The sequence below is a fragment of the Eurypyga helias genome, unplaced genomic scaffold (assembly GCF_000690775.1).
Source record: "Eurypyga helias isolate BGI_N326 unplaced genomic scaffold, ASM69077v1 scaffold6012, whole genome shotgun sequence".
NCBI classification, from domain to species: domain Eukaryota; kingdom Metazoa; phylum Chordata; class Aves; order Eurypygiformes; family Eurypygidae; genus Eurypyga; species Eurypyga helias.
Genome location: NW_010233961.1, coordinates 11,457 through 31,898, shown reverse-complemented (window position 1 = coordinate 31,898; position 20,442 = coordinate 11,457). Strand labels below are relative to the sequence as shown.

The 20,442-nt window shown below is 49.8% G+C and overlaps 1 protein-coding gene across 1 annotated transcript in view; it reads right to left on the bottom strand.

Moving 5' to 3' along the window:
* The window catches only part of LOC104517275 (voltage-gated potassium channel subunit beta-1), a gene marked incomplete at its 5' end in the record, with an annotated part of 23,788 nt that extends 4,342 nt beyond the window's left edge, over positions 1-19,446 (bottom strand). The window contains 8 exons of the mRNA XM_010161875.1: positions 504-589; positions 5,708-5,794; positions 8,295-8,338; positions 10,076-10,120; positions 11,312-11,356; positions 11,998-12,077; positions 13,608-13,645; positions 19,403-19,446. Coding sequence (XP_010160177.1) covers positions 504-589; positions 5,708-5,794; positions 8,295-8,338; positions 10,076-10,120; positions 11,312-11,356; positions 11,998-12,077; positions 13,608-13,645; positions 19,403-19,446 — 469 coding nt within the window. The remainder of the gene's footprint in view (positions 1-503; positions 590-5,707; positions 5,795-8,294; positions 8,339-10,075; positions 10,121-11,311; positions 11,357-11,997; positions 12,078-13,607; positions 13,646-19,402) is intronic.
* Positions 19,447-20,442: the final 996 nt, after the last annotated feature.

Sequence of the window (20,442 nt, the reverse complement as noted above, 5' to 3'; positions counted from 1 at the left end):
CCTGGCCACGCTGCTCTGGATACAGCCCAGGATACGGTTGGCTTTCTGGGCTGCCAGCGCACACGGCCGGCTCATGTCCAGCTTTTCATCCACCAGCACCCCCAAGTCCTTCTCCTCAGGGCTGCTCTCAATCCATTCCTCCATAGGAATCTTTCCCACCACAGCAGCAAGAGGCAGGAGTCATGCTGCCAGGAGCTACATCTTAAATGGGACATGAGTGGCCACGGGCATGGACATCAAACAGACGCTTTGCCAAAAGTCTTGTAGTCAGCCAAATAAAACCAGAATGAAACAAGCCAAGACACCCAACACGCTAGATTAGCCTATCTTCTAATTAAGATGAAGCAAAATTATTTTAGGTGAAGTGATGCTGGATGGAGTAAAATACAAACACCCCGAAGCCCAGACACATTTGCAGTCCAGCTCCCAGTGTGGCTTTCGGCACTCTGCAGCCTGAATGCAGAATTACCAAGTGTCAACACCATTCCAAAAATCAACTTTACCATGATCTCCATAGCGCTCCAGCGCGACGTTCCCCAGTACATCGCCATGCCTTGATTTATTACGTGTGTCATCGCTCGGACAATTTCTAAAGGAGGGAAAAACAAAGCATGAGAACTGCACAGTTTATCAGCACCAAATCCTCCCAAAACCACTTCCAAATGCCAAGTACATGGACAAGCCTCATCAGCTTTGCATTAAACACTGCTTCTGCTTCTGTTTGCTTGGTCCAGCGTGGATAAAAAAAGGCACTGACAGTCTGAATGTAAAGAATTTTATCCTACAAGTTGCTTAAAAGCTGTTTTTACCAACTGGCTATTACCTACCACCACCTTACAGCAATATTTCTTTTAAAATCTAACACAAGAGGGCAGCACAGTCGAAAAATACACTTAAAAATGTTAATTTCTTTTAAAATTTCATTACTAAACGCATATATTAGGTCCTGCTCCTTTTTGCTAGGAATATTAGGATGCCAGGGATAAAAATCCCAAAACTGGATCACTGAACCCTGTGCCACCGAGGGCCCTGCAGCTACGGGAGAAGCGGGCAGCACTTCTGCGAAACCCGGCACGGCTCCTTGGCACAGTGGTCCCACAGTCCTCATTTTCCTTTGGGAAGATGGAAGCCTACAAGGCTACATGCACCAGGACAGGATCTTTAATTTCCATCCATCAGACCTCTGCTGAGCAGCCCTGACTTCTGCGTGAGGGGGAGAACACCCATCAGAAACTTCAGTTTGCAAGAAAAAGAGAGAAGAACTGTCAATCCCTCATGGTTCCCCAGGAAGTTACAGAATCTGGAGGGATGCCTCATTACTGCTGTAAGGAAAATAGCCCCTGCTCACTGCTGCAGCTCATTTTTAAGCCTGATTTCTCCCCAGGAGCAGCCGGCTGGGTCCATGGCACTGGGGGGGACCCAGGCAGCGCTCATCACATCACTGCTGCAAGAGGAGCCGGGGATAGGACAGGATCCCCAGAACTGAGAGAGGTTCCCAGGAGTGAGTGGGGTCCCCAGGAGTGAACAGGTCTGGGGACTGGCAGGGTCTGCATCCCTGGGGACACAGTCCTCGTGAGCATCCATGAGAGCATAAATAATCGCTCTGGCTGTAGTAATAAATTCATATTTCTTACTGAGCTTTGGCACTCCCTGCCCTGTGGAGCTGAGCAGCAGCTGCAAGGGTACTGGCACTATATACATCATTTAAATGGAAGAAAATGGGCTAAACTCCCTCCGGAAAGCAAAAGAAAACAGTACTTGGTCACCGCGCTCAATGCCGCATGAGGCACCTTGCCGTCAGCGGGTGCTACCACATCTCCACGCGCTCTTCCCTTGGGAAAGCGGCAAGGGAGTGATACTCTACATCTACCCCATGGATTTCTGACCCGTCAAATGACGGTGAAATGGCTCGTGTCGGACGCGGGGCAGCACGGAGAAGCTCTGTGTGTTTATTGTAGCCCTTGGCGCATCTGCTGTTACTTGGACAATGACTCCGGGCATTGCTGTCTCAAGATCAAGATGAGCTGCCTTTTATATCATGAGGATTCTCATCCTATTTATGGAAAGAAAAAAAAAGGAACTTGGCAGAGGGGAGATTACACTGCCAATCTTGATGTTATTGTGAGATTTCTTCTGCCGGCAGCGACAAGCAGCTAAAGACGATGAAGTCTCCATTTATAACCTCGGAGGGCTGTACAAGAGACACGGTGCCTCTTGCGCCGGGCTCCTGCCCTCCCGCTGAAAAGGCCGATTTCCTCTCCAGGATAAGGTTGCCTTGCAGAGGTCTTGTTTCCCCAGTGAAGAGTAGAATTCAAATGCCTGATGTTATTCTCTATTTTCTTCCCCCCCTTTTTGTTTTGTCCGAAGCCATGCTTTATTCCTAAGCAGTTTATTCTCAGGCAGGTACTAGCCCACCAAAATGCCCCGTTATCAAGCAGCTACCCTGCTACCGGGGAGCTGTATGGCAAATCCCTCCTTCCTCGGCAGTGCTGGCTTCTCACTGGGTTTTGGTTTTCTATTTTTGCTGCAGTACCATGTAGGAAACTTGATAAGCATTTCATCATACGCCTCTTACACATTTCGGTCCATGGTTGTTTTCCTTTCTCCCACCTCTACTCCTTTCAAGAAAAACTGAAGTCAACTCAGAGAAGAAGAAAAAACACATCTATCTTCATTTTTATCAGAGGCTGGGTATGGAGATGGGATGGTTTATGAAGAGCATGTGCCTGTGCCACTCGGTCTGCCAGCTGGATGGCACAAATGCTATCACTTAAGAAGGGGATTTTATTTTTTTTTTTTTAATATATAAATGAACATTTCAAACCCCAGAAAACAGCCTCCAGCAGCATAATAATAATTTTCAAGTAGCTTAAAGTTCCCTGGTAGGGACCATGTCACCCTCCCTCCCTGCTTGCCGGGGCTGTGGATCAGGGCTGGCGGTGCAGCAGGCACCCAGTTCCCTGGCACAGTGACAACAAGGGGGTCTCACCAGGGGACCCTCCTTTCCCCACAGCCACAGCTGCCCTCCTCCTCTGCTGGAAAAGCCACTCGGGATGAAAAAAAGCATCTGCTAGCACAGTTGGGAGATCAGATCTCCAGCCTGACTAATGAGCCATGAAACCTGCAGAAATTCAGGAGCAAAGCACAGATCCTTCCCATATCCCATGGTCCCTGCGCTCAGGGGCAGGGCACACGATGGCAGAGCCTCCTGGGCACTGGGGCAGGATCACCCCGTGGATGATGTCCAGCCCCATGGATGATGGCTAACCCCAACAAGGACAGCCAGACCCTCCTCCTGCCTGCCCCGGCAGAGCCAGCACCGTGTCAGGGGCACGGACGACCATGGCTGTCCTGGCCAGGGAGATGCCACACTTGACTGCAGGGTTATGCAAAGAGCGTTTCCCACGGCACTCGTCTCCAGACGTTCCTTGCAGCTATATTGCATCGCTTTTACGATGAAAAGCTATAATTTGCTCTGAGACTTTTGAGGAAGGTAAATATGTTTCAGATGTTTAGATTAAGCCAGCTTTGCCTGCTGCTTTGGGGACCGGAGTCACCTCCAATAAAGAAATAGGTATTAAACTCTCCTCTCTTCTGATGAGATCTCCTTTACTCACACCTCCAGCAGCTGGAGCTGGGCCGTGACCAGCCCGCAGGAGCGGGAAGCAATTCTGCTCTGGCTGGGGTGGACGAGATGAGTATTTCTAAACAGCTGATCCATTGCCTGCTGATGCCCACAGACACCCACACCACAGCAGAGACCGGACCCAGAGTCCTAACAGAGAACCCTCACCTGCCTGCAGCACGTGAAGAAAGCAAAGCGAACATCAGAGCTCATCCTTCGATTTATTTGGGTGGACTTTATGGCACCCAGCTGCTTTATCTGCGCGAGAAGGGCCCTCCCACGTTGGCATGAGCAGCCCAAGCAGGGGAGGTTTGAAGGTTACCTACAAAGCTATTTGCTCATGGGAAAAGCAGAGGAGACAGAGTGGGGAGCGCACGTCTTGCGGAGGTAGCTCAGCATTTATTGCGCGCGCCAGATCGCGCAGAATAGCAGATGCTCTGGGAGAGAAGTGGCTTAGTAGGTGAACCATAAAAAAAGCATGAAGTACAGAGAAAGAATCAACACCACACCATTCATAATAAAAAATGTCCCTTTTTTCACCCTGCTCAAAATCTCACCCAGCACCACAGTTTGTACCCTATTGCCAAGCTCCGGTGCTGCTAGCAGTATCCATAGTATCTCAAAAGCTGTAAACACCCGAGATGCTGCGCGGGCACGGGAAACATATTCCGCACCACCTCATTAGGTGACAACTGACTGAGCAGAGAGGTCATTTCTGCCTCCAAGACACAACATGTCATGTTCCTTGTCCTCATCAGCTACTACAAAATCTGCACTGGTCCTAAAATCCCAAGCCAGCTCCCTGAATCCATAGCCATGGGCACTACTGGCTGGGGCAGTGTCACTGCCATCCACCCAGGGCTCCTGATGGGTTGTGAGCCCCATGGTCGTTAAGGAAACAGGGGTCACAACTGCCGAAAGTCACGCCAGGAACTTTGGAAGGGCCTGTCAAGGCCCAGGTTGGTTTGATTTACAGGTACTCATCCATGACAGCTTCTGCAGCCTGCAAGTCTTTCTTCTTGCTAGTTTTTATTTAGCTGTGAAGCTAATCTGCCACAGTGTGAATGGCTGTGTTAACACCGATGGGAAAAGAGAAAGAATGGGAACTGGTGCCCATTAAATGGGGCACTAACTCCAAAACATACTGATACGTGTTCCTGGGTAACTGGGCTATATGGCCATGTACCAGACATGCATATATGGTTATCAGCAATTATTAAACATAATTAAAGTGCACAGATTGAGGCTTGGAGCAACTTGGTCTAGTGGAAGGTGTCCCTGCCCATGGCAGGGGGTGGGACTGGGTGGGCTTTAAGGTCCCTTCCAACCCAAATCATCCTGTGATTCTATGAAGTTATTCACAGTTCTCACAAGTTCCTAAATTCATTCCCTGGATTTAACACGGATCATTTTCCCCCAGGACTGAGGGGCAGGCAGCTGCGGTGCTGAGGCTGAGCCCAGCCATGGTCAGAGCATTGCTGCTCTCCATGCCCATGGGACCCTGTCCTCACATAGCCCCTCAGCCAAGCCCACTCAGCTTGTGCTGGTCTTGTGCTGGTCACTCGGGGCAGCAAACCCTAAGTTTGGCAATTGCTTCTTGTTTCGGACCAAGAATTGGATCACACCCCTGGGTTTAGTGCTGGGAGAAGCATGTACTATGTGGTCAGCCCATGGGACATGGACAAGGATGGGGACAGCAGTCCTGGCACGCTCCCCTCCCTAGAGCTGACTGCACCAGCGGTGGGGATATCCAGGTTTCATTTGGCACAAAGACGACTTGCTTTAAATGCAAATGCAAATTCGCTTTATGTGAAAGAATTGGGAAAAGGAAATAAAGCCCAAACATTAAAGCCACCACTGGGACGTAAAAGAAACTTCAATTTCCTTCTAAGAGGTACAAATTCATTTCACTGAAGTATAACTATACACGGCTCCAGGATATAACAAATGAGGTATTTCATATTTAACCTGCCCCACCTGAATATTTAAGAACAAATTGGTTTTCATTTCTTACCATCATCAGTCTAAGCCTGTAAATTGGGGTCAGTCACTTTAAAACATTAAACTCCAGCTCCCACTAACCTTCCATGGGGGTATTATTGTCCGGCCGGTTGGCGAAGACAACGTCCACGTATTCCAGCTGCAGCCTCTGGAGAGAAGCCTTTAGCCCTGGAAACAGCAAAGCAGAGACAAGAACCTGCATGGTCAGCGAGAGGCAGGAGCACGGTGGCACGGAGCCGAGAGGTACAAAAAGATGCTGCACAAGGACTGCACAGAACTCCTTGTACTTACGTACATGTATATTATATATACCTAACCGTAGAGCATATGAGAAGGATGCTGCGTAGTGTGTTATCCCTTATCTGTGCAGCCATATTAAGAAGAAAACACCAGTTTGGCCACATGCAGAGTTCCCCCTTTCCACGAGAATTTGCTTTATGTTTTAATTAGGCTGAGATTTGGTTTGGAACAGACACCGGTTACCAAGCGTGTCCGTGGCCAGCCCATCTGGAAGCAGCTGCCAGGGACTGACTTCAGCAGTCCGCTTCTGTTGGGAGTCAGTTTAACCTACATCACACCACGGAGCCTTTCCGTGCAAGCCCAGGGCATGTCACCTCACTCCTGTCCCACCTAACGAAGCTTTGCCCCCGGGGGGCTTCCAGAGATGCACTTGGTTAGGTACCGGATGGCAGGATGGTGGCACTCGGATGAGCGGGTAATGGACCACGGAGGGCTTTCCCCTTTCTGCAGGGAAAGCAAACTGTGCCCACCAATGCACTGCACAGGGCAGAAAGAGTTTTGCAGAGCAAGACAAGGCACTGTTTTGCACCTACGGTCAAGGACTGCCCAGGCTTCAAGCGCTTCTCCATGAGGATCTGATGGGAGATGGCATCAAAAACCTACACATACATGGGTATGTATATATATATGTGCGTGAGAGGGAAAGAAGAGGATTTCTAACACTTATTTTCTATGCATCTTCCCAGGAACAAAATGTTTTTATGAATGTTCTTGAAGAATGAGCCAAAATAGAGCAGTCTGAAAATGCTTGCTGAATTTCGCAATGAAGAAAATGACCATTTTTGCCAAATGCATTTATAGAAAACTGCTAATGTTGACCTTAATGTTATTTGCTATGCTTTCTGGGAAGTTATTTCAACTGCTGCTGGTATTTTTCCATAATCTCATGAAGTGAAAGAAATATAAATATAGTAATAATGTTTTTCCATATCATCTAAATTATAAAATACCCTGAACAAACGCTGGTTGTTGAAAATTGTGACAAAAGGGCCATTGCAGGTTCTGGTGATAAAGTACGCAAACGAACAAAATGGAAGTTAAAGCTGCTGTTTCTGGCAGGCAAACCTGATTTTTTGCAGCTGGATGCTACTTTCTGATAAGCAAAGATCAAAGCTTACCTCCCGCCTGCTCCCCAAGCGTGAACCGTGAACGGGCTGGTCCCCCCGTGCCATCAAACTGCCGACACCACGGCACGCTACTAATATAGATGAGCCCGAATTCCTCTTTTCTAATTTATCTTGGCAGAAAACATTAGCTTAACCACCTAGCACTGTATAAACAATTAGGGTTCCTCTCATAAATCAAAGAGGAGGCTAATTGCCCCGGCACACTCAGCGCAAGGAAGAGGATGACTTCTCATTGCCGTGGCATGTCGGCTTAGGGAGGGTGCTGCTCCCCGGGGCTGCATCACTGGTGTCACCCAGCAAGGAGCAGCCGGTGCCCACCGCCCCAGGCTCCCCCGGGACCTGGCACACAGCGTGTCCTTTCCTACAGTCCTAGGGAACACACTTGGCACAACCCTCCGTGGCAGCGGGCAGACGCGGGTCAAGCAGCAGCGAGAGGCGTGCAGCATGAATCCCTCTGCGGAGAGGCGCAGCACAGGTACCAAGTCTGATGCTCCATCATTCCGACCCGGAGGCTCCATGGCCCCCAAGGAGCCGGACACCCCCAGTAACTCATGTCTCTCCACAGCTTTTCTCCAAACACACGCTATGTTGGCTCAGGATTTATGTAGAAGACAGATGCAGCCCCCTGTGCTGCTGGCTGCTTTTCTGAGTCTGGGACTCACTCATGACCTGTATGGGGGGGTGTCAGCCCCAGGGCCCTGCCGGGGGGCAGGTTGGCATCTGCTCCAGTCCCTGTCGGGAGCCAGCCCTTGCTGGGACAAGGTTGCAGCTGACGCTGCTGATCCTTAATATGACAGAAATGTGTATTTTCATGGGTGCTGCTCTATTTGTGTCCTGCAGGTAAAGTCCTGTTGTCACTGTGCCTGAGGTGCCGGACCTGACATCCCCCAGCCCTCTGGAAAAAGCCAGATTTGGGTGAAAAACACTCATCTGTATAGATTTATTTTCTCTCACTCTTTCCCCTGCAATAATGGATCCAAGAGATCCAAAAATGCAGTCCAAAGGAAGATGAGCATGCGTTAGACCCAGCAGAGACTTGGGTGAATAAATCCCAATGGATAAATAAGGGAGCACATGGCATGAGGGCTGCTCCACACAGGGCTGATGTCGGCGAGCAGTCAGTATCAGGGTCAAGAAGACCGGGCTCATGGTCATGGAGCATTCTCCCTGGGGTCCTGCTGGTTGCATCCCACCAAGCCCACACTGGATACGGCCAGCCCCCTGCCCCATGCAACACGTACCTTCGATGATGTGCTTTCTGGAAAGGCCTCTTTCCGTTTCAGCTCTGCAAAGGAAAAACAGGTACATGGTTTAACCCCAGGCAGCAACTAAGCGTCACACAGCTGCTCACTCACCTCCCTCCCCCTCCCCAGTGGGATGAGGGAGACAATCAGAGGGAAAGGTAAGAAAAAAAAAACCAACCAAATTATATAACTAGTCACCACCTGCTGACTGACACCCAGCCAGTCACTGGGCAGTGAGAACCAGAGCCAAAGAAAGTGTCAGCCAGAGCCCCAGGAGCCAGGGTCCCCAGCCAACTCCCCCAACTTATATAGTGAGCATGATCGTCTTATGGCATGAAATGTCCCTTTGGTCAGTTTGGGTCAGCTGTGTCCCCTCTCATCCTCTTGTAGAGAAGAAGCTGGGAACACAGGGGTTGTGTGAGAAACTGAAACCATCCAGGCTTAATGTAAACATTGCTTGACAACAATTAAAAACCTCTGTGTATTATCAACAGTCTTCTCAGTACAAATCCAAAAAAACATAGCCTCAGACCACCTACTGTGAAGAGAATTAACTCTATCCCAACCAAAACGGCTGTTAGATGTCTCAGGCACTAACGATCGAGGAGCACTAATTTTGAATTCTGGTCAGCCTGTGCTTTAAACATCCCAAAAATTAAGTTACAATTCATACAGCAGAGAGACCCTGAATCTCTTTTGGTTTTTCCAGCCTCAAAGAGCCTCTGGGATGAGTAATACCATTAACATTAACATGCTAACAGCCTTACTGTGGATATTGCCTGACCCTGTCTACCATCTGGCATTTCTAAGCGGAGGGGTAAGGATGCTGGCAGGGCAGGGATGGGGCTGTGTCAAGCTGACCGTGCATCACTGAGGCTTCACTGACATCATCCGCAATTTCAGAGTGAAGCAGCATCCAACCTGTCCTCCCTCTGCAATTCTGGGAGGGATCAAACCCAACGAAGTCCTCCTCCCAAACAAGTGCTTGTTCACACACAGGCAGAAAGGTACAGCCAAGGCTACCCCCAAAATCATTAAACACCCCGTCTGCCAGGTCCGGACCACCTCTGAGCAAGTCACCTCACCAACGAGAAACAACACCCACACGACCACAGCCCATCGTTCACATAGAGACTAGATCCAGAGGCAACATACAGCTTTGAAATTGTTCTTTCTGACTGATTAATTCTGCCTGTGTTTCTCACAACACAGGCAGATCCCGAGCCCACTGCGAAGTGATGGCACGAGGACATGGGGCAGCACCAGACACCCACCTCGCCAAAACCTGCGGCAGTATCCCAGCAGTAGCCCGGCTCTCCCAGAGAAACTGAGGACAGTGTTGCACCTCAGCTCCAACACACCATTAAATGACTTCGGTGAAACAGAAGGGGGAAGTAATTACACATTATCTGTGATGAAAGACTCCCAAAGACTAGTTTGCAGCCACATTGGTGGTTTGTTTGGGTTTCTCCTCAGACATTCCAGGAGACTTGAAAAATCCACACGGATATTTTGTTCAGGGGCCAAAAACCAACCTGCAATGGCAACAAGCTGAAGAAAGGCACGGCGGGTGAAAAGCCAGGCTTACACCTCCCAGAGCCTCAGCCCTGCCCAGCACGGCACCCCAGCCTCTGCCAAGTGCCGATGCCTTAAAAGACTTGGCAAAACAAGAAGGAAAACAGCATGAAACCACCCCTCCGAGATGCCATTGATCTCCTGGTTGTAAAAGGGAAAAGCACACAGCAACAAGCACCATTCTGAGTGACCATGAGACTTACTTTCCACCCCAGTACAGTTTTGTCGTTATGACCAGACTGGATCTTCTGCAAACAGAACAGAAAAACGAGCATTGTTCATAAATATTAAAACATAAGTAACCAAGCGGGCTGCTGCCCATCGACGAATGGCGACGGCCGTGCCTTGGTCTGCAGCCCTGGGCTCGGAGCAAGGGCTCGTACATCCCTATAATCCTCTTTACAACTGGTCTAGAGGCCAGTTCTTCCCATGCTCAGGGCATCTTCCGTAACCCTATAGGTTATAGGTCCGCTGCGGGCAGGGAGCGACCGTAGGCTCGTATCTGGAAACCAAAACTAATTCAAGTGAAGTGACCAAAAAGTAGACATTTTTAATTATGGAATAAGACATTTCCAGTGCCCTCTACCAAAGGCTATGGTATTACTCCCTCGCAGTACCCAAGTTCAGTGTTTCTCGGTATGATGCAGTGTTCCTGGAGTTAGTGAAACCCCAAGAGCGATACACTCACTGAATTAATCTATAGATTCTGATGTTACATTAAATTTAGCCCTCGCAGACTACCTTGCTGCATAACAGTAGGTGTACAACATGCGATTTATCCACCTTTTGCTAGGCCCAACATATTTTCTACAGTTTCCAGAATATTTCTTACAGAATTATCATCCCCCTAACTCAGGGGATGCTGATTTTGGTGAGAGCACTGCTAGGACCCCCCTCTTTGGTTGAAGGCTGGGTACAACACACACAGGAGGTCTTTAAAGATTATGCAAATGCTCTTAAAAACTACACAACATATGCTAATGTGCATCATTTAAATTAGGTATCATCTCCTAGCAGGCTACCCAGGATGAAGGCCCATCAAAGCTTTGCATTCTTAATGCACAGCCGTACGCACGTGGATAAGGATGCCGACGCTCAAATAATCTGTCTCGACACACCGCGCATGGGAAAGATGATGGATGTGCTCAGTAGTCGCGTTAAGCGTGCTGTGCACCCAGATGACGGTCAAGGCAGCATCGTGGCCTGATGATCACAGCCTTGTGAAACCAGTGTACACTCCCAAAAAAAACAGGAGAGTGATTTTATTTGGCACTTGAGAGCTCTGGCTGCCGCAGGAGCCCTGGTCAGCTGCCCTGTGCCCAGCCTCACACCCACAACTCCTACTCCTGGGCTGGCATCACCTAACACGCATCATTTCTAAACCCAAAAGGGTACTCATATTCCCAGGGGTCCTGCTCGGTCGTGTGGCCGCACCGTACCTCCAGCCCTTCTTCTTCAGGATGTTTCCAAGGATGACCTCAGCCCTGTGCAAGAGAGAGAGCCCCACGTGAGGGGAGGCAGGTGGATGCTCGGTGCCGGGTACGCCATCCCGGCTGCCATCTACCCCGGCTGATTCCGCCCGCTCTCATTGCACAGCTCTTCCCTCCCCTCCGCGGGTGACACTGACCCTGCACCGGCTGGGATGGGTCCCCTCCACGGGCAGAGAGCATCTTGTCCACCCACTCCCACAGGGACAGACCCGCACCCTACATCTGCTCTGGGAACGCAAAGCCACTTCACCCCCTCCCCAAGGACAGCGCGTCCCAGCCCACCTTTTAAACACAAAGCCATATAAATCGGCCAAAGTCAGATATATCCTGGATGGGTATTTCCCACACACACAGTCCCTCAGCGGCACTAAGAGCATTAGCTGCGCTGCAGACAGCGTGGTTCCCCGCGCTGGGACCTGTCACCGTCACAGACCATTCATCACCATTAAGATGCGCCCTGGGTTTTCATTTATTCGGGATATTTTCCCCCTGTGCCAACAGCAAGTGGCACAAGTGACACGTTGCAGGCTGTGGCTGGGTGCGAGGGGGCTTGGGTTTCATTTTTTTTTAAGAGTGCTCCAAAAATAAAGGTTTTTCTGTGTCAAGCCAAGGGCGGAGGGACCCCAGACACTCACTTGCCAGCTGCGTACACCTCAGCCGTGTCGAACAGGTTGACGCCGCTCTCGTAGGCGATGGTCATCAGCTGCTCGGCCACCTCGGGGGAGCAGAGAAGGCGAGGTGAGGGGGGGCAGAGCGCAGCTCCAGCAGCTCCTCCCACGTGGGGAAAAGCTCCTGGAGAAGTGGCAAAGGCAGGGAGGGTTGTTAGCATTCCCTGCCTGGGGGGCAAGAGCCTTCGGCAGGGCACCCGGGGTTTCTGTGCTGGCCCGAGAAGCACCAAAACACAGATTTACATCAATTTCCCCTTGAATCATCCTGGGAGCAATTAATAGAATCACAGAATGGTTTGGGTTGGAAGGGACCTTACAGCCCACCCAGTCCCACCCCCTGCCTTGGGCAGGGACACCTTCCACCAGCCCAGGTTGCTCCAAGCCTCATCCAGCCTGGCCTTGAACACTTCCAGGGATGGAACATCCACAATTAATCTCTTCTCATAAGAACCTCCTAGACTTTCTAATAGGAAAGCGGCCAAGAATTTAATAGGGTTATAAAAGATACTCTGCAAATCTGTGGAGTTTAATACAGAAGGGATATTCCCTGTGGTACGGGTTTAATTTTTTTTGGCTACCTGGCAGGCTGTCCTACAGCTCTCCAGACAGCATCAGAGGGAACGTAAAGGTCTGAAGGTCATTTTGTGCCTTGCCAGGGCACCCAGACATAGCCAGTGTCCTCAGTAGGGGCATCCCTCAAGGACAGGGCTGTGCTTAAGCCCTCTTTTTTTCCACGCATGAACACTTTGCAGTCACTTATCCCAAGCAAGGGGAGCAGGAGAGCCAGGAAGCAAATTCATAACTGAAATGAGTCGTCTCATTTCAGGCTGCAAAACAGGAATGAACTCAGCGATCCGCTGCCAGCAGAAGAAATACCATCAAAGATCAAGTGACTTAAAAAGCAAAAAAAAAAACCCCTTTGAGTTACGGACTCCTGGGCCGTTTTCCTTCTGCTGAAGTTATTTTGGGGTTTCTGTCAGGTGCTGGGGGAGGGCAGGCGGGAGGTCACGCTCCTCTGGATGACTAGCACCCGCAGCGTACCTGCGACAGGGGGAAACCCACGTGCTGCCCGGCACTCGGGAGGGTTATTAACTGAGATTAAGAGCCATCTGGTGTGGGCAAGACTGCGTAGGAAACCCAAGCTCATTTTCATTTGTTTCATCTTATTATGTAAAACATAAATCATCAGGCAGCTCCTTGGAAGCTGAGACCCTGCCTGTATTTATGACTGCTGCTGATTACATACGGGATGCAAAAATAGGTTCCAGTTTCTGCTCCAGGAACGGTGCCACTGCCAATGGGAAGGATGGCAATATCGCTTCAAACAGCATGGGAAAGATTGCTTTAAGGGATAGATTATTTTTTATTGTTGTTATTAAAGCTGATCTCTGGAAATGTCAGATTCATTAAGGTATTTTTGTAGCAGAAGCACAAACTTTGTATTGCTTTGCGTAGTAACTCTGCCATTTCCTCATACTGAAACTGGCTCCTCTGATTTTGGTAGCCATGGTTTCACTTAAAAATATCTCATATTGGTACTTACTCCATGCACCACGCTTACACCAAGCATTACTTACCTCGTCTGAGATCTGACCTCCAAAAGTGACCCATGTCCCTAGGAAGAACAGAATAATCTGTTATTACAAGAGGTTTTTGCCAACAAAAATTCACTCCACCAAAATTCAGGGGCGTTGGCAATAAATGGGTTTAAATGGACACAGCAGCTGCTGTGTCCTTGAGCGAGAGTTCCTGCAGCCAGGCAGAAGCTGGATCCCCTTCTCCCAGTGGGACAGCGGGGCTGGGGTGGGCATGCAGACCTGGAACAGCAGACAAACTCACTCAGGGAAGCTCCTGTAAGATCCTGTGCTGCCAGAATAGACAGTTTTATTGAAATCTGAAGCTCTTTGCAAAACTGAGTTAATTTTCCAAAGCTTCAATTTGACAAATTGGAAAAAATTTATGATGCCGCCAAAACATGTCATTTGGGGAATGAAACTCTTCCTAAGTTTGTGCTCCTGCATTTAGCATCATGCAAGTCAAAAATAGAAAACAAATTAAAAAAACAGAAGAATTTCTATTGACATAAAATCTTTAAAGCCCAGCCAAAGGAATATTGTTTCCTATATTTTATATGTATAAATATTGGGAGTACATACTTCCTAAGCCACTGGAAGAGAGAAGCATCAGCGAGCTGGGGAAGCGCCAGGTTCCACGTGGGACAGGGGACAGACACAGACACACCCTGGCAGACATCGCTCCTGCCCTACTTCTCTGAGCTTACCCCATGGAGAGCGACGCTGAGACCCAGAGAGGACGCTGTGACGTTACCCGTGCCCTTCCCAGTTTCTCACGATGCCACATGGACCCACAACACAACACTTCCCTGCACTTCAAGACCTACACGCCAGCTACGTATAGGATTGTGTGTCACTCACTGAGTGGATGGGTCCAAGCTCAGGTGCCTCACACAATCCTCCAGAATTTAAAAGTCTGCCTTACACCATCCCTTTATAAGGAGGTCAGAGGGACTCAGGTCCCGAGCTGGAAAATTCAGTGGGATTTGGGTAAGACGGAGGAGACATCGCCGTTCCAGGGAGGGCTCAGGCTCTGGTGATGCTTAGGGGGGAAAACTGAATGCTCCCTGTGTGCCTGCCTGCACTTGCCAAGGGCTTGGTGCAATAGATCCGTAAGCGCTCCCACATCTTCATTAAAAATGTATCCGTGAGCTCATTGCTCGCAGCGAGGGTGAAAGATGAACCTTGAGCAGGAGTCAGAAAGCAAAGAGCGCGCCTACTGCTAACGCCCGGGCTGCTTTGATCAGTCCCAGCCTAAAAACGGGAGTCGGCCACGGTAGGAGAATCTTGCGCTCTCTCCCTCAAAAAAGGTCAAGCTGAGTTTTCTTATACCTCAGGTTTCCTTCAGTACCAATAAAGTTACCTTTAAAGATGTGTGTTTGCTGTGTATTTAAACTGAAACTCTTGGCTTCCTGCAGGGTAGCCCAAGCTCTGCAAAAGCCAAATTTCCACATCTCAGATGCGGAACACGGCTAACGCGACCGAAATAAAGATCGAGCAAAGAACACGCGTATGTCTGACCAATTTTGCATTTACGCCTGCTCTCTATAAGGGCAATAACCGGGTGACAGCAGCACCCGCAGAGCCCAGAGCCGCCCCCGCCTTGCTGGTTATAGACCTCAGGAAAGGCACTTCCCCTTATTGCTGGAGTAAAGTGCTCTGGGATCCTGCACAACAAAGATAAAAATGAAAACAGGTTTCAGTTTATCATTAAGCTTCTTTATGCAGATAAAAAAAAAACCCAAACGAAGCCCGATTTCCATGGTAAAGCTTCAGAAGTGTTATTTTTATAGGAATACATTAAAACACATTCTTACTGAAAAACGTGTGGGGACTGTTTATCCCAAAGTGGTTTTTTTCTTTTTGCTTAAGTATGCATACAGGTCCCCAGCACAGGTGAGAAGAAAAGGAATTATTTATGCACCCTGTGGATCGCACGTCCTCTCTAACACTGAGGTGCCGACGACCTCACAACACGAACTGAGCCCCACCGAGCAGCAAAGCCTGACGCAGAAACAAAACGCTCAAGCGTTTGGGCACGTGGAGAGCAGCCGAGAGCGGGCAATGGCTCACGTAAGAGCAACGGCCACTTTACCTCTTTAGAAATAAGTAGTAAATATATGCAATATGGGTACACCTGCCCTGGATCTGCCTGTCTCCCCCGTCCCCGTGCTCCCAGACCGCAAGGCGTACTTGGCATTTCAAATGACGATGGAGGATGATTCACAACCGCAGCCAACAGGAGTGTTTTGGAAGAAAAATGTACTGGAGAAAGATATATATTTTTTTAAAGCATTACTTTTTCCCCTACCAAGTCACTGCCTCACTCTTGTCTACCCCAATTAGCTGTTTATAAATGCATCCTCCTCCACGAACCAGCGTGGCACTGGCAAATAGACCTCCCACTCCCACCCCTCACCCACCACGGTGTTCCCTCCAGCAGTTTCCCAGCTGGATATCCTCACCTTTGCCGAAGGAATTTCTGCATTAAACTAGATTTGGTTCCGTTTCCATCACATCCCAGAGCCTAGCAAGGTGATTATCGCTGGGTTACTTGCTGATGCAAAATTCACCACTCAGTGTCACTGCCAGATGTGTCACCTCTGCATGGTGGGGGTGGGGCGGGGGCATACCAGTGAAAAAAAGGGTTCCAAATCCCAAACTTTGCCTCCTGCCAGTACCACTGTATCCCTGGATTGCTCCTGGAGAGGATGACCCCAGGTGGAGATCTGGCACGTGGCTCTGGCCCTGGTGCTCGTGCGACCAGCAAACCCCCAGCCTTGGGAACGCCTGGCTGCAAAGCAGAACCCTTCCCCTCCGGCCCGGCAGACCGTTGGGGATGGGTTCCTCCTGCGGGCCAGGTTTGCAAAAGCCTTTCCCCAGGGCAAAGCACCAAGGGGTAATAGCAGAAGCTGACCCCTTTCTGCTGACAAAAATAACTCTTTTTGTACCTGGTTGTGAGCCGGTGGCTGCAGGACCCACCCTTTTGGGAAAGATTCCTCTGTGCTTTTTCACTGAACTGGTTTTCGGTGTTTAGGATGGCTGGTTTTATCCTGTTGCTCGTCTCCTTGGAGTCAGGGCTAATCACCTTGTTGGAGGCTGTCTCAATATTTTCAATAAATCAACAGGCAACCTCCACAGGCAGAATCTGCTCTGAATTAACTTAAAGAAAAATGTGACCTTGTTTTTTTTCCCCAGCATCGTAATCGCATTTCAGAGCCAGCCTCAGGGAAAGGGCCAGGGTTAGACTGCTGAGATGCCTCATTTAAAACCTGGCCTGGCGTTAGCGTGCCCAGAGGAGGGGGTGAAAGCCCAGCCCAGCCCGGAGCAGGGCTCAGCACTGGGATGATGTGGGAGCCAAGTCCCAGCAGAGCTCAGCCCGGCAGAACGGTCCCTGCTCCAGGGAGAGGTTCAGCAATCTGGGAGCGATGCTCGTGCTCTCAGCCACTATCACCGCAACACTCGCCAAATTTCATAGAATCACAGAGTGGTTTAGGTTGGAAGGGACCTTAGAGCCCACCCAGTGCCACCCCCTGCCATGGGTAGGGACACCTTCCACCAGCCCAGGTTCCTCCAAGCCTCATCCAGCCTGGCCTTGGACACTTCCCAGGATGGGGCATCCACAGCTTCTCTGGGCAACCTTGTGCTTGTGAAACAGGTGAAAACACATTTCTGTGCCTGTAAAACAGGCTGCTAACACCCCCCTGACCTCGTGCGTTCGCTCAACACTTTCTCGTGTGCTCACTCAACACTTCTCACACTCCAAGCAGCACCCAGCAAGGCAATGAATTGGAGAGTGTGAGCCGGGAGCAGCAGGATGGAATTAAGGGGTGCGCACAGCCTCGGATTTCTGTCCCGCTTCACGTTTTCCTCCGCTTTTTCCCACGACAGGATGAAGCATGCTCCCACCTCGATGAGATTTTTGGAAGGCTTTTAAGGAAGACTGCTGAGCCTTCAGAAACTTTAGTAAACCTTAAATGAGATTTTCATGCTGCAGAGCTTTTAGGGGAACACATTTATCTTTTGGGGAATGGGGAAAAAGAAGCGATTTGGAAAAGTGATACAAGCAAAGCAGACAGCTGATGGATCTGCTGCGGGAGGGAGGATGAGCTGTGCGCAGAACAAATACCCTGTACCTACAAGAGGAGACAACTGAATTCCAGGCTTTCCAGTTGTCCCCAGTTCCTGCACACATGGCAAGGGCTGTAGGACTCGCTGCTTCTGGAACAGGCGAAGATGCCCATTTCTGAAGAGATGCCTGGCAGATCTCCCAAGCCTTGACCGGAGCAGCCCAGCAGCCGCTTGGTCCCTCTGCAGCCCCCACTCATCCCCTGCAGCTGCACTCACAAAGGCTCAACATATTTAAATGCTGCCGCAGTTCCACATGCTTGAAATTAAAGAAAAGCTCTGCAAAATGGGTTTTTTCCTGCTGCTACTTCCTTCCCAAGGCTTTTCTCCACCACAACAACATTGGCTCTTGGTGAACCGTAAGGATCAAAAATAAAATCTCTGCACAGATGAGAAGGCAACTCCTTTCAAAGCCTGGATCTATTTTAACCAGAAGAGCTCTTCTCGGTGGAATGGGCCTTATTTATATGACTTGTGATATAGGGTGACTTTCACATTTTACTCTATTTTTAAAATCTAATCACAAATCATGTTGGAAAAAATAAGCCAACCCCTCAGGCACCCACCCTGTGAGAGGAACTGGCAGCAGCTGGGGATGGAGCCGGGGGCTGGAAGGGGTGCCCATCACCACAGCAGGCACCAAACATGGCAGAACCCAGGTCCTTGCCCACTCCTGCCTTTACCCACCCACCCGAGGCAGCAGCACAGGAGCCCAGCACATCCAACTGCCTTCCTGAAGACATGCCAGCACCTCTGATCTCCCGGAGAACAAGGGTCCCCCTTAAAGATGGGGCTGGAGGGGCCATGGTGGAGCTGAGCATCCACCCTGGGGGCTGCACACTCCTGATGTCCCAGCCTCGCACCATGGAAGGTGCCTGCAGTGAGAAAACCAGCCCCATCCTTTCTACAGTGTTCTGTTTCTTTTTACACACACACACACATATACATATTTTTTCACTTAAGAGTTTCAACTGCCATCAAAGGAATTGCTCGCATGAGTAAAACCATCAGGAGGTGCCCAGTCCATCCCACACTCTCATACCCAGCTGCTGAGGCCGGCAGCAGTGTGCCAATGCCTGCAGGAACCACAGCATCCTTACAGACCCGCAGGGCTATCATGAACGTGGGCTTAAGGATGCCCTTCTTGATCAAATATTGATAAGATGAAGTATTGATCAGGTATCCTGTAGTTTTTGAGTCAGTGTGGAACAGAAATAGCAAGGTACACACACACTGGAGAATAAAATAAAGAATAAAGAAGAAAATAAAGAATAAAGAAGAAAATAAAGATGAAAATAAAGAATAAAGAAGAAAATAAAGAATGGCCTGCCCACAGCCCAGGCAGATTGCCATCCTCCAAGACTGGAGTTCTGACACTTTCAAGCTCCTGGGGGCACCCACAGACACCTCTGGTGCGGTCTCTGGGGGCTGTCCCTCACAGGGATCAGGCTGTATTGGGAGGATTTTATCTCATAAACCCCCGTTTATGACAGACTCGGGAGCTGTGGGGAAAGGCACAGCCTCACGCCGCGGGCGAGGGCCCCAGCTGACGTGCAGGGCTGTTACTAGCCCTTGGGGGCTCGACTGTGAGCACCGGCGCAGGCTCCAAGGGAACACATGGTCTTAAACTGAATAAGAGAGCAGCCACCAGTTCTGCGGGGGTTACTCACCCAGCCCCAGGCATGAGACTCGCAGTCCAGATTTTCCAAGGTTTCTAGAAGGAAAAGAAAACAAAATGTTGTTAACTCCTCAGGGATGCACAACTTAAAGAACCCGGTGGGAAACCAGCCGCTGGAGATGGCAAAACCCTGCTTTTATCCAAATCAACCATTGTCCCCCAAAAGGGGCAGATTCTCCCACACCAGGGTGCCAGCTGCCCGGTTTGGAGAAGGATGGATGCGCTGCCATCACCCTTGGCATCACTGGGCTGTGGGAGAAGCTCATCACGCTCGTGGGGCTGGGAATAAACCCAAATACATCTGAGTGTATCTCCCCGCAGTAACGCCAATTAAAGCACTCACCTTACTCAGCTTCACACTGGCCAAAACATTCACACCCCTCGCACCAAGCCCTGGTCTGGCTCCCAAGCCCATGGATTCCCTGGGAATGAAACACTCCCCCAAATTCCCAGATTGAGGGGAGGCAGCAGCTTGATCCCTGCCACCACCAGCTTTTCAACGTGAGCCAGTTATTACCCTTCTCCCCATCTCCTAGACAAGATAATTAGCCAGGAGAACACGGAATGTGCTGAACGTTAAACCCCTACCCTAACTTAAACCTGTTGCTGCAGTACAAAATACCCTTTTAATTATACCCTCCCGCAGTAACCTTTACGTTGCGGCTGGATCTGGGTAATTTTTTTGCCAAATCAAGGTATAATTTGGGGAGCATCTCTCTGCCTTCCACTGCAGCGTGCTGCAATCACTGCACTTTTTGCTATTCCCAAAGAATTATTTAAAGACAAATAATAAGGAAAAAAACCCCCAAAACAAAAAACAAACCACCACAAAAAAGCCCTGCTCACCGACATCCAACATTAGCACAGGTCGTGCCCTGCTCTTTCTCTTTTTACACGCTTGATTTCATGGCCATTTCAGGTTTTTGCTCATATGGCACAATTTCCCGCATGGGAGAGCAACCAGACGCATCCCACGGGGATGCTGGGCGAGCCAGCCCCACCTGTGCGGGCAGCCCTGGAGTAGCACAGGCG